The following is a 17,907-nucleotide window of genomic DNA, read 5'->3' as shown; positions in this document are numbered from 1 at the left end:
TGACTCCGTTCTCGTTGCACGTCTCTTCCAGAATGTATATTGGTGCTTAAGCATGGAGAAAGTGGAGTGCAGCCTCATTTACATCTCTCCTTGTTGAGAAAGTATTATCACCATATGCTGATGTTTTGCTCAGGGAAGGACCTTGAGCTCAGAGGCGCAGAGCAGGAGCTTTGTACGTAAAAGCTCCCAGGCTCAATCCCTGGTGTCTCCAGGTAGGGCTGCGAGAGAGCCTGTCCAAGGCTCTCTCAGGCAGTGTGTAATACTGTGCGGAATGGCCCAGTGGTTTGACTCAGTGTGCAGCATCTTCCTGCGTTCCTGTGCTAGTTACGTCTTAAGCTGATGCATGGGGGGCGGGCGGGAGGCAGCATGCAGGGGCATGTAAATGATGCTTGACTCTTTACTCTTATTCACTTGCATTGCTCAAGAACTCGGAAAGCATAAAGCAGCCGAATTTCGGCTGCGACAGGCTTCCAAATGGGAAGAGCAATGACTGGGCTGAATGTCGGAAGCCGACCCCTTCCCCAAATCCCTGCAATTTTAGCATGCATAGCAAGCAATTAATCATATACCAGAATGTGTCCGGGCGATTTGTATGAATGAACAGCTCCCAGTTCTTTACACAAAATTATGAAATGCCATGTTCCTATTTCTTCCCCTGATGGTCTTTGAGGGGGGTTTTTTGGGTCTAGGGACCTTCTCAGCCAAACTCTCTGGCCCTTAAGCACCCACAGCTTCAACCTTCTTTGGACAGTGCACACAGGTACAGCAAACTTGCAACTTATTCTGGAGTTACATTCTGCAGATTGCATGTAATCATAACACATTGGATGCAATGTGGGGCGGAATTGCCAAAGTATTTTTTCCTGAACCTCTGCCCCCTTTTTAATTTTTTTTGCCAAGCCAGATGAAGGCCCCTGTATGAGAGATAGGGAAGGGGAGATCTCCCAGGGTGAGAGGCGGAGGGAAGAATGGGATGCTCCCAGGTGAGAGCTGCAAGGGTACACCTTTTTCTGTATGGGATACGAGTTAAGATATTTGTATTCTTCTAACCAGTGCTTTTTTTCTGGGCAGAAACAAACCCCTAAACATTTTGTGAATCTTAAGTTTGGCCACATTGAGGGGCAGTATTTCAGTATGAGTAGGAAAATGAGAGTACCCCTGAACATTTTTTAAGGGGAAAAAAGCACTGCGTCTATCTCCTTTTTTTAATTTCTTGTTTAGATTACGTTGTTTTTTATTGTATTGTGAAATTAAACTGTATTTTTAAAAATAATAATAATTATGCCAAGCGCTGAAAGCTGAATGCGCACAAGTTAAATGCACATAAATTTGCGGGCTTACTATTCTAAAAACTTACTGAACTCCCTCCATGATGCTGAGTGCTTTGCTACTGCTTCAGTTGTTTAGTGGTAGGTACGGCTGAATATTTCAATTTCAGTTTCTCTGTTGCCCTTTGTTCCAGACTTAATTTTGGTAAGTTTGCCTTTAAAAGCAGACTGAATCGACTTTGTCCCCCTCCACTTACCCAGTGGTAAAGGCTCCTCTGTGCCAGAAGGCTCCCCTGTACCAGAAGTACATGCTAATAACTGTACCAGATGTAACTGAAGGTCAGATAACAAGATGTGCTAGGAAGCAATGAGACTGAACAAAATGTCCACCACAACAGGGCTCAATGTGTTGCATCGAAAACTAGGCTGGCTCTTTGAACTATGGAAAAGCCTTGAGTCATGCCAAAGGGCTGTGCTTGTTCCTTGTTGGAACAATATAATGTGTCTAGCCACCTTAGGACAAAGTTTCTCCACCCCCAAATCTGTGCCTTTTTTAAAAAACAACAACAACGAAACTTGCCATCCACCTTAGCTCCAATTTCAAATAAGCAGTAAAGACAATATTTGGAGATCAAGTCAAATGTCCAATTTATTTAATTATTTTTTTATAACTTGAAACTGGAACAAACGTTGTTTTGAACGAGCGTACAAATGAAATGGTAGACACATGCTGAACTCAACAATGTGACAAGTGGGGTGGGATGGGGGAGAGGTCAGGAGTCTTGTACAGAGAATAAAAGGAACAATAAATATTTCACTAAGTGATATTGAAATGACCTCCTGCCATCTCAACATTTTACCCATAATAAAAAAAGTGCTCCTATCTTTCTTTCTTTCCTTTCTTTTTCTTTTTTAATGGAGCACAAATACCAAGCAATAATAAATAGTTCCAAACTTGTAGTAAAAGACAAAACCTCCAAGTAAACAATGAAAGCTCATACAATAAGTAATAGAAAAAGGTAATAAAAATAGTTTGCCTTGCCGGTACAAATGCAAACAACTGAAATCAACGTTACTTTGCTTTGCAGTTCTAAAATACAAAGAGCACCATAAAATGAGTTTGCCTGTGAAAAACAAAAACAAAAAAAACCTTGGACTGTATTTAATCAGGACTAGGATGAAATGCTGAAGTGCAAGACTCTATTTTGAACGTCCACATTCTAAAAAAAAAGGAGGGCTGTTGCTCCAGAAATGCTCTTTGTGCATCGATTTTAAGTGGAGCAGGGGTGTGCTGCATGGGATAATTGTGACTTAACACTGTTAACGTTGCTGATATTAGCAGTGTAAAAAATAATCACGACAGAAGAGATACCCGTGGCATGTCGGCCATATTGTGCTCACGGCCTTGTGAAGCAGGGATTCTTAAAAGCAGGGAGGAGGAGGAGGTGGGGTCACCGTGGTTTCACGAAACACAACGTTTGTGCTTGTGTGTTGGTTTCTCATTGATTCAAGACACATAATAGGACAGCTGCTGGTGGTTTAAATCTGAGTTCATCCCGGATGAAAAGTGTCGTGCTCACAGTGGCAAAATGAAATCTGAATTCACTTCGCTGTGGATTTAGTTTCGGAGAAAGCAAGGCACCTAGGGATATATATATATAAAATACCCTATGCCTGGTTTTCACCAAAAATATCTCTGAAGAATACTCCAGGATGTACTGCAGAGTAGGGGAAGGGGTGTGCGTGCTGTAGGATACTATGAAATATTTCTGTAAGAAGATGGCTTTTCCAGGTTCTCTGGTGTTCATATATAAGGTTGCTCCACAACAAGGTCTTAGCGTAACCTTATCCCTAATTCTGAAGAGCTGGAAGGAGGAATGGCTAGGCCAGTTCTACAACCCAACGTGCCCTTGGCATTGTGATGGCTCCGTGACTTCATAATCACGTGTGTTCCCCCCTTCCCCCCCACCCACTGCTATTTCTTCACACACTGCTAATGGCTCCTCGCGTTTGCTCTCCCGTACCTTAAAATAGTCCCTAGCACAGTGCCTTGCCCTGTCCCCCCCAAATGTTGTTTTTTTTTTAAAAAAATTGAAACAGCAGAAACAAAATAAAGATTAAAAAATAACGCTCAACTCATGGCAGAATCCTAATTATTGGGACTTAACAAAGCAATCCTGGGGAGGAGTGTTTGTCAACCTAAAGGCACAGAATTTCATCCCAGTCCTTCAGATATTTAAGAAATTTATGGAATGTACAATTAGGAGTCAACAGCAACGAAAGCAGACAAAAGAGCAGACTGGCAAAACCTGTACATGGTCCTGTTCTGACAGGGATTGGGGCGCGGAGAGGGAAGGTGGGATAGAAGTGGGATGTGCCCAGGCCAAATCTTTCACTCCGACCCATTTCACAGTTGTACCAACAGAGTGTTTTGTCTCCCTTCCTTCCCCCTACCTCTTTTCAAACCGCTTCAGATGAAGGCTATGAAGAGGTGGTAATGGGTGGGTGCCCTGGTCCGGCAAGGGCTCTGGGATCAGGCCCCACACCCTTGCAGGATCAATTGGGCAAAGGTCCAGATGCACATTGCCCTGGCAGATAGTTGGTGCAGTGAGGATTAACAGTGCCTATCCAGTGATGGTGAGTACCCTGACTGCAAACATGGCCCTTCATCCCACGGTAGGTGCCAGTGATGTCAAAACCAGTAGCACCAGGTATCTTAAGCACACACACCGTGCCGTTTTATGGACTGGGGCCGGAAAGTCTACGTGTGCCAGGCAAAAGCCGCTTCCCCGACTCTAAAAAAAAAAAGCGGGGGGCATCTGTGGAATGTTACGTCAAACATCTTCACAAAAACTGAGTTTCATTTAACAATAACAGGCAACAGCCATCCATCCTAGTTCAACTCTACCTGGAAAGGCCTTGATACAAGGGGTCCAGGCAGTTTCAAAGTCATTACTGCCCTGTATGAACAGTGCTTCTTCCTTTCCTTTCTTTTCTTTTCTTTTCTTTTCTTTTTTTGTAGGCCATTTCTGACAGAAAAAAAATACATATACATACACACAACTAAAATTGTGAACAGAACAACTCATAAACGAAACAAAACCCCGCCCCTTCCGAAGAGAAAAAAAGGAACCCCAAAAACCACATAATTAAAAATAATAATTGTTTTGTTTCTTTTACTCAACAGGTCGTTAAACAACCCTTTTATTTTTATTTTTTTTCCTTCTGTACAATAAGGTCTTGACATACAATTATTATTTTATTTTTTTGCACTATTTTATCCTGCCAAATTAAAAAAATATATTATGGCAGCCTGTTTGTTTGTTTTTATTTTTATTTCCAAATTCACTAACAAAAAAGTACATTAAATCCCTTTAAAAGGACAAGCGTACAGTTAAAAAATTACAAGTTCCAGTAAAAATACAGCAAGTGCCTACATTATATGAATTAACCAATATCAATATCCATTCCAGAAGAGGGGGATATAGGGGCAGGGGAAGGGGGGGGAGAGAGAGATAAAAATAGGTACAGGTCAGAAATGTGATTTTTTTTTTTAATCTGCAAAGCAATAACAATATTAAGCACTTTTTTCCTACATACTTTTTCTACATGGTGTAGCAGTCACCTTTTAATCCCCAAATACAAGTTTCTATACATTTTTTTCTTGAAATAAAAATTCAACACCCAAGGCAGAAAAAAAATTACTAAAACTCAGACTTTACAGTTACAGTGACAAGAACAAATTTATAGACCCACCATTTAAATTTTACTGCAACATTTTCAAGGAAAAAAGAGAAAAGTTTTTTTTTTCTTTCTGGTTTTGTAAAATGCCCAGGCATTCTCCATTATTACAAATACTGGTCCACTTTTACAGTAATCAAGAAATTTTAATATATATAATATATACTAAAACCCCGTCACCAAAAGAAAACAATATACACATGGCCATTATGGCATTTTTAATAACCTATTAAGCAAACTTTGAAAAAAAGAAGAAGAGAGATTGCTCAAACACACATACACACAATTTTTTTTTACCCTTGTATGTATTCAATACTGTAAACGTATTTTAAGACAGAGTGCACTAAATTTAACTTTTAAAAAAATTAGCCGTTGTTCCTGAATTTTTTTTCATTCAATGATAACAACTTGCAATTTGTGTCATTTGAGTTTTAATTCAGCAGTAAATCATTTCCATTCCATTTCCTAAGCAGCGTTGTCCTGAAAAAAAAGAGAGAGGCTGAGAACAATTCAGCAAATTGATGTCCGAAGTTGTGCTGGATATACATCTTCATTTGATTGGGTCTTATGGCATTTTCATGTCCACTATCTTCAACCAGGATTTTTTTTTTTTAAGTAAATGTGGCTCTTTTGTTTTGTTTTGTTTTAACCCTAAAAGAACGTACTTTTCTTGTTCTACCGTTTTTTTTAAAAGTCTTTTCATTTCACAAAAATGTTTGCATTTGTCTCAAGAGACTCAAATAGGAAGATCAGTTTTCAAGGCACTCACATCAAATTGAATGGCAGTAGAAAAACTGTCCAATAAGTTATTATTATTTTCTTTATAGTGCCAGTATTGTGAATGCCACGCTTAGCAACACTGACACTTAATCTCAGATGTCCCCCTTAATAGTTTCACCCACCTCTGGGCCAAGCAAAGACAAAGCTGTTGTAATTTCTTGTTCAGAAGCCGCTGGTTTTGAATGCGAACAAAAAGCTTTAAAGTGCGGGTCAACAGAATCAAAATGCATAACTTTTACATTGTCCACTGTCTTGACAGACTAAATCAGGGGAATCCAAATTATACCCTAGAAAACCTCCCTAGGTCAAGTAGGATGGGGATATATATATATATATATATATGGGTCTACCCAATGCACAAAAGAAAGATTGGCAATTTGGATGAGGGCACCTATTCTGATCTGGGATATTAAAAGAAAAAGGGAGTTTATGAGGCATATGGACACATGTGGTGGAATGCTCACATGAGAGAGATGCATACGGAAGCCAAAAGCCCACAAAGTGTCCCATTATTCCACAGCCCTGTCAAACAACACAACACCAAGTAAAGAAAAATGCAACTTAGATTCTGCGGTCAAGGCAACATACAAAATCTGACTTGTGAGCAGGTAAAAGGCATAAAGGAGGCGGGGTCTCCTCTGGTAGCTGTCCATCTTCCCGGGATAGCCACACTTGAAAATGATTTTTTAAAAACAGAAGAGAAGAGCAGAGCAGGTTATTTAATATTTTTGCCAAAATGGGTTCCTACTCTTTCAACCAAACAAATGCACCAAGCTGTAGGTCTATAGGTGCCTTCCGCCTGACCTCATTGTCCCCATCAAGGGATTGATCTAATCATTTCCCTTAAGAAAGTTCAGAATGAAAAGGCTGAGCTAAGAGTTTCAAATAGGACTGATCTGGCACCTACAGTAACTTCCAAAGGGCTTTTAGTGTTCCCAGTGAGGGTCCTTATTTTCTGTTCTGTGTGAGATATTACATACTGGAATATGAGATTTAGCATAAACAAAGCACATCCAGTAACCCTAAACTAAGTACAATGTGTGACTGGAGTTTAAGAATGTGGACAAATTGGTTTACAATTATGGATCCTTCCCCAGTGCTAAATTACCCAAAAATCTATCCAAAGAAAAACAGGACGTCACGGCTTTTAATTTAGTTTTTATAATTCAATGAATAATGAAGGTGTTTTTTTTAATAAAAAAAAACAAAACCAGAAACAAAACAAACCTGCTTTATGGAACTCAAATTGTGCACTTCCAAATATAGAGAGTTTTTAATTTACACACCTTTTTATTTCAGTACCCTTTTAAAGGTTGCAACCCTCAAAACCTTGACTATAGAGACGCTTCGTCAATACTTACACGTTACTTTAATGGCACTATTCTAAAAGGGAGCATTTGGCCTATTTACTTTACAATAACATAATTGTGCATTATACGAGACAATATTTTCATTTCCCTGGCAAAATGCCTCGCAGTCTAGGCTAGCACTCGGCTCTTGAATAACAGCTGTAACTCTAACTGTTGCTTTTAGCTAGAGAGCACAGTTTATACAGAAGTCTTAGGCAAAAGCCAGGAAGGAAACCACTGTGTAAGGAAACCACTGTGAAGTAAGCAAATCGTATTTGTACAATATTGCACAAATTGGTGTCATGGGGTGCGCAAGTATGCAGGAGTGTGTGTGTGTGTGTGTTTTATTCAGATCCCAGTCTTAAGTACAGATATTCCTTAGAAGCATTTCCATAATTGTGGTGAGCAACCTTGTGTATTTGTCTCTGCGTGGTATACTGAATGTGAAACAAAGTGTACAAGCGGTGATTCACCAAGCCAACTTGACCTGGGAGGTCTGGTGCATGAGAATTGCCATCTTCAGACCCGAGGCAAACACCAGTGGTGGACCACCAGAAGCACCTGGTGGTCTGCACTGGTCTTGCCTTTAGAAACAGTACAGCAACCATGGGAGCGTTATAGCACTTGAATATTGAATATTTCTTGAATATCGGACGCGTCAAAATTAGGGAACAGGTACTCTCATTTTTAAATCAGCTGCCATTTTAGAGACAAACGCATGTAAAAGATTAGCCCTATTCGGAAGTTATCATCCACATGGCTGTGACCGTGGGGAGGGAACAGAATGGGTCAATCTTACATCCACATTAGGTCTCTGCCTCTCTATGTCCATGTGCTGGGGGAGGCGGCGGGAATGTCTGTACAGGGGATCCTACACCACATGCCGCGACTGTCCCATGTTTTAGAACTCAAGATGATCAAGTGAAACTGGGTGTGTAGAATATGCTCACTTCTAAAGATATTTCCCCAGTTTATAGATGGCGGAGAAGGGATTCAGCCAGCAGGGGACATGATGATTGGGGCAGCAAGTTCGGCCCTCCTATTTCTAGCTCCATATTACAATCAAGGGGGTGGCGTTATCGGGTTGTTGTCATTTTTATTTTGATTATGTACTTTGTGGTTTTATATTCTGATTTTATTCTGTGAACCACCCTGAGACCTGGGGGTGTAGGGTGGCATATCAATTCAATAAATAATAAAATAAAAACATGGAACATGAGTAATGTAAATGTAATGTAAACCCACAAGTTGCTCAAATAAATATTGGGAGTTGGGTGTTGCCATGGTGCTGGGAACTGTTTTCAGGAACATCGTAGCCCAGGGGGCTAAAATACCTGGTATCTGGAGTAGGGAAGGAGTTCCCATCAGGTCCCAATGACCAACAAGCCTAGGGTCACTTAGCTGAGTCATCTAGAGCTATCTGCTCTTTAAGAATCACTTCCACACTGGGGTGTGGATTTTATGGGTTGCTTGGGATGGGCTTATGTGTGGCTGGTCCTGCCTTGTGGTGGGAATTTGGACCCGGCATCATTATTTTAAACTGGGTTTCTATACATCCTGTTGATGTAGAAACTTGAGTCTTGTAGCACCTTGAAGCCAAACATATATCTTACATTTATGGTGGCACAGGAATCTCAGTTGTTTTGCTACAACAGACAAAATATGGCCGGAACTCTCCGTAGGGGTCAGCTTGATAAAAGTTTATTATTTTGTTCGCTAGCTAAGCAGTCAACATCCAACAGAGGGAGACTGGAAGGATGCAAGGGTTAAGATGTTGTTACTCTTCCTTACCAAAGGCTGTTGGGAGTAAACTGGGGCTCTTTCAAGTTCACACAGCGAAAGTTCTTATGCAAGTTTATGTGCCCTGCTTAATGTGTGTCAACAAGGATTAACATCTCCCATTGTTGTATAATTGCCTAATGTGACGGGTAATTGCCTGATGTGATAGATAATACACCCTGAGAAAACTGATCATATGACAATATGTCAACCTTTAATCAATGAATTGGTTAGATTAAACCCCCCTCTTTAATATATGCGCAGTGCAGGTCTAATTCAGAAATAAGCCAGAGCCTTCAATGAGGTTTACTCCCAGGTAAGTGTTCCTATGGTTGTGACCAGGAAAAAAGCAGTGGAGAGCACTTCTAAATAGGAAAGGGGGGGGGGAAGGCTGCCCCTTATTAGAAGATGTCGTCCCTCGAGCTCAGCATGGTCTATAATGACTGGCAACAGCTTTCCAGGGCTTCAGATGAACCTGTAACCTTTTGCATGCAAAGCATACAGAGGAGGGAATGCCACTTCTAATGGGCACCTACTGTGATGCATCTATGTACCACCCAAAAAAACATGGGCTTTCTTCTTCAGAGCAACTGTTTTAGCCATGTGAAGAAGCATGCAGGTTTCATGTGATTCATCGGGCAATTTGATTCACCAGTCCTAATTGGAAAAATTACTTTAGCCATAGTGTGTGCACGCTCACGTCCCTGCGTTCACACACATGCCCACACATGTGCACTCACTACACAAACTGAGGTTCGGTACGAACCCACGTTTGCAGTGAGTGCAATCCTAACTGTGTCTACACAGAAGTAGGTCCTGCTGAATTCAGTGGGGCTTACTCCCAGCTAACATGCGGTTAGGGTTGCAAACTCGGTCCCCCAAAAGGGGCACTGGTGTATTTGCTACAGAATGGTCCGTTGCAGCCATTATCATGTATTCAGGACGTCAAGTGATAACTTCAATTATTGTGTGCGTAAAGTTTAAGGCCAGAATAGCAAGTGACATGGGGCAGGGAGGGTGAGGGGATGACAAGCAAGGTTCCTTTTCTTTCTCCATGCTTTCTAAAATTTGCACATGCTGCTAGCTGTCAGGGCTCCTGCATTCCCTTTATGTAATGAAGTTAAAGAAGATGGCAGAAAGGTGAAAGTAAGTCATTAGTAAATGGAACGAATCCCATACTAATAATGCACAACTCTTGCTATTGCTCTTATAAATATAGCTGCCTTTAAGGGGGGTTTGCCTATTTCTTTTTAGCTTTCATAACTTCTACTGTGGAAGTCTGGGATTTTATTTTTTTACAAAAAAATGTAAAGGCCTCTATTTTTAGCGGCATCACCAGTGCTACATATTAGATCCAAATCCAAAAGAAAGTGCTACAATTTTTAAGATTGTTATCCGCGGTACTATTTTATATTTCCTAATTTTCAAATGATTTCCTTTTTCTTTCTTTCTCAAAGAAAAGTGGGGGGGGGGCGCTAAAAATAATAATAAGAGAGAGAAGAAAATTATTATTTAAAATGCTGGCTTCTTCACAAGAAATTACACATGCTTAGCATAAGATTCAACAAAGCAGCGGCCCTATAAAATTATAATTTAAATTGATATGTATCTCCCCCTGTAATGCAAATAATCTCAGGTTACTAGTGGGGAAAATTAGAATGGGATACTCAACAAAATTTTAAAGGAAATCTAAAACAGGAGGGGAAAGTATTTTTAAAAAAATACCTGCACATGCCAAAAAAAATTAAAAAATACAAAATAACCCAATAAATACAGAAATTATTGCACAGTTAAAAGGCTTCACAATTTTTACTGCCTTAACCAATCCTCAGGTTTAATAGAACTTTGTAGACACAGGTTATATTTAAGTGCCAAATTCTGGCACCTGCCATAGTTATGCTAAATTATGTATATGGAGGCAAGTTAGGTCAGCTTTTCTCAGTTGGCAATAGTTAAAACTGTACAATTTAAATGTTACCTAGACCCCTGATTTTTTTTTTTTAACCCAGCGGGGGCCTTAGCTTCTTTCTGCCTGCTCAATTTTGACATCATTTGTCAGCAAGTGTTCGCCATGCCACTTTTTCATGTGTTTCTCCAGGGTGCTGTAAACACTGAAGGGCATCTGACAAATGTCGCAGCGGTAGACCTCCTTCCCTATCTGGCCATGTGTTTTCATATGACGCGTCAGCTTACTGCTCTGGGCGCATGCATAGTTGCAGAGCTCACATTTGTAAGGCCGCTCTCCCGTGTGGCTCCGCCGATGCACCGTTAAGTTACTGCAGTTCTTAAAGACCTTGCCACAGTACTCGCACGTGTCGCTCCGCCGTCCTTCCTTGGAACTGGGTCGGCCAGGTCCAGGTCCGCTGATGTGGGGCGTGCTGCCTCCGCTCGCCGTCCCGCTGCGCCCTGAGAGACCGCCGTCCAGCATATCCCCGGGAGGAGTGGAGAAACGCAGGCTTCCGTTCTCGGAGGAATGCTCAGAAGAGGTGGCGAAGGGGGATTGTCGGGAGTCTGTGAACCCAAGAAATGGATCTTTCATGAAGTGCCTCGACGCTGCGTACCCCACCAGCCACTGCGAGTAAACATTTTCAGAAGGGATTATTGTTGCTGGTGGCAAGTCCAAATCTTTCTCTATCTTTATCCTTTTCGAGGAGTTGTTTAAACTGGGGCTTGTGATGGGGGTGGGCTTGCGAGGGAACAGGCCGGGGAAAGGCTCTCCGGGACCAAAGTTCCTCCCGTTGACTGTCCCCTCCTCAGTACGGTCAAGTTCTCCAGCTACCGAGTCTTCGTCGCCGGTGTCTCTCTGGCAAAGGTCTCGGGGGCAGAGGTCTCGCTGGTCAGAGGACCTCTTCATGAAGCTGCTCCTTTTCTGCTTCTCAGCCAACATGTCACTGTATTGCTGGATGGTACCAAGGCTAACATTCTCTATCACTTTCCCTAGGACGAGGGATTTTTCATCTGGCAGCGATTTGGAACCGTTCTCTCGGTTACGGCTCAGCTCCGAGTCCATGCTGAAGCTGGACTCGGGCCTACTTTCGTTTTCCAGCTCCTCTTCCTCCTCCTCCTCCTCTTCCTCTTCTTCATTGTCGTGGCCTAGAGAAGGGTCGCTCTCGTTCCTGAAGTCTGCCTCACTAGACTTTAGTCCCTCCCCAGTGAGCTCACTTGTGCCGGGCTCAGGGGAGCTTGTGGCGGACAATCCGTCATCCGACCTCCCTGTCATGGACCCAGCTTTGTGCATATGCGTTTTCATATGGCGTTTTAGCTTGCTAGCTTGAGAACAGGCATGGTCGCAGAGCTGGCATTTGTAGGGCTTCTCTCCTGTGTGGCTGCGCCGGTGGACGATGAGATTGCTCTGGAACTTGAACGTTTTCCCGCAAAATTCACAGGACTTGCTCTTAGCCTGAGGCTGGGGAGGCGTAGTGCTGCTCGGGGGCATCGGCGGCAATGGCGGGGTGCTCAAAAAAGGAGATTTAGGGCTTGGCTGGAAAGGATTCAACAAGCGATGCATAGGGTTGTTGCGGTTGGGAGAAACTGGCGGAGGGGTGGAGTTGTTCCCTGCCAGTTCTCGAAGCCTTCTGGAGAAATCCATCGCTGGCGACTCAATTGCCATGGGGTTTAAACGCATGACTCTGTCAAAGGCACTGGGATGCTGGGCAACTAACCCCATTTCTTCGGCACTAAGGCGATGCGGATCCAGGTGATGGCGAGGCGGCGGGCTGAAGAGGGGAGGCGTGTTGGGGAGCCGGCCTTCGCCAAAGCCAGGGTGATCGCGCAGGATGGGACCTGTCATTCGCAAGAGACTAAAAGGGTTGTTGTCACCAAGGAAATTCATCAGCGGGGACTGTGCAACAGTCTCGGGTCCCAGAGGAGGAGGGATGGTGATGCGTGGAGTAAGGGAGCTGTTTGAAGGGCTTGTTTCCAGGTAGATGCGGAATCCATGTGTGTTCTGGGCATGCTGAAGCAAGAACCAAGCGCTGTTAAAAGGGTGCTTGCATGTTGTGCAAATATAGCTTGAAGGCTCATCTTTACCTATAGAAGGGAAAGAAAGAGACAAAGAGAAAGAGAGAGAGAGAGAGAGAGAGAGAGAGAGAGAGAGATCAGTATTATAACATAGACAACTTCTAAGCGAAAAATATTTCCAGTTATAATGTGTCATTTCTGTTTCTATTTCTGTTTCCTAATACGAAAAGGAAAATGCATGTTTACGTCGTATCCATAATCTGTTTACGGCATAGCAAACAAAAAAGTTATGGCTTGCTGCTGGGGTAAGACATGTCTGTTCCACTTGCAGGAGAAGAGTCCCTACTTCGTTCAAAAATTATTCGTTCAGATCTCTGCTCAACCGTGAAGCGGACTGGGTGACTTTGGGCATAACCTACCTCGCAGGTTTGTTGGGAGGATTAAAGGGTGGGAGGAAAATCACAAATCCTACAGCTCCTTAGAGGAGAGGTGAAATTTCAGGGGGGGGGGATGCAAAAATTAAGTGGAGGTGCCTTTTGTGATACTGAAGAATGAGGAACAATTAACAGCTTAATAAACGGAAGCTACCCATTCCTAGTTAGATGTGTTAGCATTTTCTATTTCATTCCCTGTTAGCGCACCAGAACCAAAATAGCCTCAAAACAATCAAGTTTACCCTCAAACATAAGCTCATCGGTTAAATATGTGTGCCCTTCCGTTTAAGTGAATATGCTTCTTCAGTGCTATTTTTCTAGAAAATGTTCTGCATGTCCAAAGCCCCTAAATTCAATCCTTGGCATCTCCAGGTAGTTGACGGCTTCTCCTAAAACATTGGTGAACCACTGCCAATCGATTTAGTGACCTAGGTGGGGCTAATGAGCCAAGCTGATACAAGGCAGTTCCTTATGTGCCTAGGATTTCACCAGGAACACCCCTAAGTAGGTTTCAAATGCCTATCTCCCATATTCTAATCCAGCCTTATTTTCACCGACAACAGTGGTGTTAGAATCCCATCTAAGCTTTAAAAAAAATGCACCCTGTGAAGAAACCATCCTGCTTCTGTGTTTATCGAAAGCCCTGAACACGTCAGAAGATAAATAATTGTCTAATTATGAAAACCCATAATAACAGTTGGATGTAGTTGTTAACAGACACCGGAGCCATATCTGAACTGGGTTATATACAGAAGTACTCAAACCGTGTCATTTAATACAAAAAAAAGCTTGAACTTTTGACTCTCTTGTTTGTCTTCCTAATCTACTGTTGCTTTGTCTTCTCAGCTAGTGAATGAACGTTTAAAAACACATTCCTTCTTCAGAACTGTAAAAAAAAAAGAGAGAGAGAGAGAGAGAGAGAGAGAGAGAGAGAGAGAGGCAGGCAGGCAGGTGTGGGCAAGTTACAGCTCAGCACTCAATTATTTCGCTATCAAAAAATAAATAAAAAATCCATCCCTGGATACACAAAGCAAAACGTTTTACCATCACCTTAAATAGGAACACTTCCATAAAACCTGGCAAATTCCTAGATATAGATACATTCCAGATTTTTTAAAATGTCACATTCAGCTTTTTCACAGCAGCTATCTGTTTTACACAGGAAAACTATGGCAGCTGATTTCTGGGTGCTCTGCCGGAAAATGAATATATTCTCACAGCAAGGATATGGACGAAATTGTTATTTAAAAAAAACAAAAGTCTGACCCTTATTACAGCCCAGAACAATTAACTCTACTGCTTTGAGATGGTCTGGACTGGCTCAGTGTGAAACAGGTAAAGGATTCTGCAAAACGCATGCCTCTAAATATGGTACCATTCTCTAGGAATATGGAGAGTGGGGTAGGGATGTCCTATCCAAATTTCCTTTATTTTGAAACTACCGCTGTTCTCTTATCACAAGTCAAGGTTCCTGCTACCATGCTCTGTTGGTTGCTAGCAGCATGGAAACAAAAAGGAGCAGAAGACTTTGTGCTGGACGTTTCAAAGGCACCACAAGGGCTTGTTACTTGTCACCTGCCACTCCTATTTCTGGCTCTTTTTCAACAGTGCTTATGACTTGCAGCCCACTTTTGACACTGGCAGTGGCAGAAGCAGTGGCTTCTTCTTGTTGTGGCAATCCGAAATAGCAATCTCCACCACCCTGTATCCATTCCTTCCTGTTTGGCCTTGGCAATAGCAGCAGCAGCAGCAGCAGCAGAAGAAGAAGAAGAAGAAGAAGAAGAAGAAGAAGAAGAAGAAGAAGAAGCAGCAGCAGCAGCAGCAGCCATGATGGGACATGGCTCCCTTTTTCTTGGCATGTGTCCTGTTAGAGCATGCGCAAAAAACCTCCCACAGATGTGCGCATCACCAACCCCAATGGACACTGGGCAGGTGGCCAAGCACACTGGTGCTTGCCCTGGGTATGTTAAGAGAGCATGAATGAATGGGAATGAGGGCATTTGCGTGCCTGAATCAACATCTCATGCCGTTTAAGGGAGAAAATGCCGTACAGACATGCCCCAAGCCAACACAGAGATCACAAATCTGGATTCCTACTCCATAATTATAGTAGTTCCGACTGGCAGAGACAGGGCTCTTAGAGCTGTTTGAATGCCTTGTGTATTCTCTGCAAAGAGCTGGAAGGCAACAAGTATTATGTAGATATCGGCACGTGGGGACGATTTCCCGGAGTCCCATTGAAATCACCAACATTAATGGTATCTGCACATTGTACATAAACAATTAGTCGGGACAAAGCCTAAGTATTGGGAAAGAGACATTCATCAGTCAATCAACAGAGAAGCTAGGCAAACCCCATAGGATGCACAGATCTTGGGGAACACTAGTCCCTAAGAGTTAATAAAGTATGTTATAAGCTGGAGCAATACAGACTTTAGAGCAAGTCCAGTGTCAATGAGCCATTAGTCACACTTTAGGAAAAAATTGCTTCCCCGCTCTAAATGATGGGATTTAAGATTCATGGGGGAAATAAGACATTCTCACCCAACCCTAACCCAAAATCTTGCTGTAGGGCAATTTGCTGTATGGCTTTGGTTGCTGCTGCTTCCAAACACTAAATGTTGCTCCATAAGAAAAAGACATACAACCAGAAGCATTCTAGCAGAAATCCCTAACAATTTTATAGACCATGATCCTACAGAGAAATGTCCTTTACTATCAACTTAGCAACTGAGGCATTTGGCAGGCAGAAGAAGTTGTTTTATGTCAGCTCTGAAGATTATTCAACAGTCAGTGCTCCCATTAGTACTTCCAATAGTTAATTTTTTCTTTCTTTCTCAAGAATGAATGTGACAAAAAGAAGTCTAGACCTTTAATGTTTCTTAAACAACACTATACGTAGTATAGAATGTGACAGAAATCACTGAGGCAGGCTAAAATATATAGCATATTCTGTCAAAAGCTTTTTTTTAACAATATGTTTTACCTCAACTCACCCTTGAATGGACTTTAATAAAACCCTTTAAAAAATAATAATAAAAAGTGTGATCTAATAGCAACCAAAGAGCAGAATCTTACAAGGTCATATAGCTTCACATTAAAGACTGTTTGGCACCCTTTACCTCCATTTTATAAACACTAATTAATTGACTGATTTCCCACAGCTGACTGGGTCTTCCTTCTTTAAAGTTGCAGAGTGAATTCTCTATTTATCTGTTTTCTCTCAGTGTTCCCAGAAACTGGTTTGCCTAATAACAGAGTTCCCCCTTCCTTGCACACCCCTTCTGCATTTGCCAGGAAAGAGGTTTACCTCAGGAAAGAGATTTACCTCAGGAAAAGCAGATAGATAAAACAGTATGTTGTGGGCTGAAGACCAAGGTCAGTCTAATGGATGGTTTAAAAATAAAATTAAAAACATAGCCTTAAAATGGCAGCTGGCTAGCCACTGGCATTTGTTTCATACAGCTAAGAAGCTTTGGTTTTTTGGTGGAGGTGGTGTTTTTTTTTAAAATAATAATAATAGTAATAATTTGCATTATTTTAACAATCACCTCTGTGAAATGCAAGTGAAAGAATGAATCCATTTTACTTCTGCTTTCTTATTCCCGTTCAAAACCAGCTTATTAGTGTGTATTACTGGCATAAGATACTGATATGACAAGTTATCGGTCATAACAGTAGCAGCTCTTCCCTATGTTTTTCTTTCATTTCTCTTTCATGCCCCTAAACTCTTCTGTTCGGCAGCCCCCTGTTCACAATGGCAAAATTGACTGCAGGCTACTCAGCTCTGACAGATTCACTTATTTTTTCTTCTTCTTCTTCTTCCTCCCCTGCTTCAGTTTCACAGCCCTCAAAGGCTCTCCCTAGACTCTCCTTTATTATTTTTTTCATACTTACAGAAAATAAAAAAATAAAATGTTCATTTCCATATTATCACTTCATGGTTATCTTGCCTCGAAGTTGCCCTGAGCAGTGTGGATGCTCACTTTTAAGAACAGAACAATGTCAAAAAGTCTTTGAAGATCCACTCCGAACATTTTTATATGCTAAAACTTGCTAAGTATTTTAAAAATGCCCAGGAACGGTCAAATAGTGCTATAAAGTGATCCTTATAGTTAATAAAGCAGAGTGCCTACTCTTGGGGGGGAGGACCCTGCTTTGGTGTGAGTGTCCTCAATGTGGCTTTGCGCATTACACATTACTGGGGGGAAAGATAAAGTCCTCACTGGGCATTTTGGGGTTTCTCTTCCACATCCCTCTCAGCATTTTTTCCTCCCTAGGGATGTTTTTCATAATTTTTCAAATCTTGGGGTTCCCCGAATTCTGTTCATACCTCTGTCTTATGTGTGGAAGGTGCCATTTTGGTTATATAAGGATCCACACTTATAGAATTTCTTTAGTACACGGAACTAAATGTACTTCTCATATAGAAGTTCTAATACAGAATGAGCTTTTAGTACATGAGGTGGTTCCTGTCTGAAGTGGAAGGTTGAGCTCCTGACGGAACAGCCAACTTCAAGCATTATCACCATGGGAGAGATGGGCGAGTTTTCCTTTTAACTTGCTACAGTACAAAGATGAGAAAGTGGGACTCTT

General features: G+C 41.9%; 1 protein-coding gene across 15 annotated transcripts in view; it reads right to left on the bottom strand.

The window, feature by feature from the left end:
- Positions 1-1,891: 1,891 nt before the first annotated feature.
- BCL11B (BCL11 transcription factor B) overlaps positions 1,892-17,907 on the bottom strand; it is a 167,265-nt gene continuing 151,249 nt past the window's right edge. For 13 of the 15 annotated variants that reach the window (XM_083517474.1, XM_083517473.1, XM_083517469.1 and 10 more), the window contains one exon: positions 1,892-12,946. In XM_083517474.1, the coding sequence (XP_083373600.1) occupies positions 10,935-12,946 (2,012 nt within the window). In that variant the 3' untranslated portion in view covers positions 1,892-10,934. The remainder of the gene's footprint in view (positions 12,947-17,907) is intronic. The other 2 variants (XM_083517478.1, XM_083517470.1) reach the window with 1 other exon arrangement.

This window comes from Podarcis liolepis, assembly GCF_965112155.1.
Source record: "Podarcis liolepis genome assembly, chromosome: 1".
NCBI classification, from domain to species: domain Eukaryota; kingdom Metazoa; phylum Chordata; class Lepidosauria; order Squamata; family Lacertidae; genus Podarcis; species Podarcis liolepis.
This window is presented reverse-complemented; position numbering and strand designations above follow the sequence as displayed.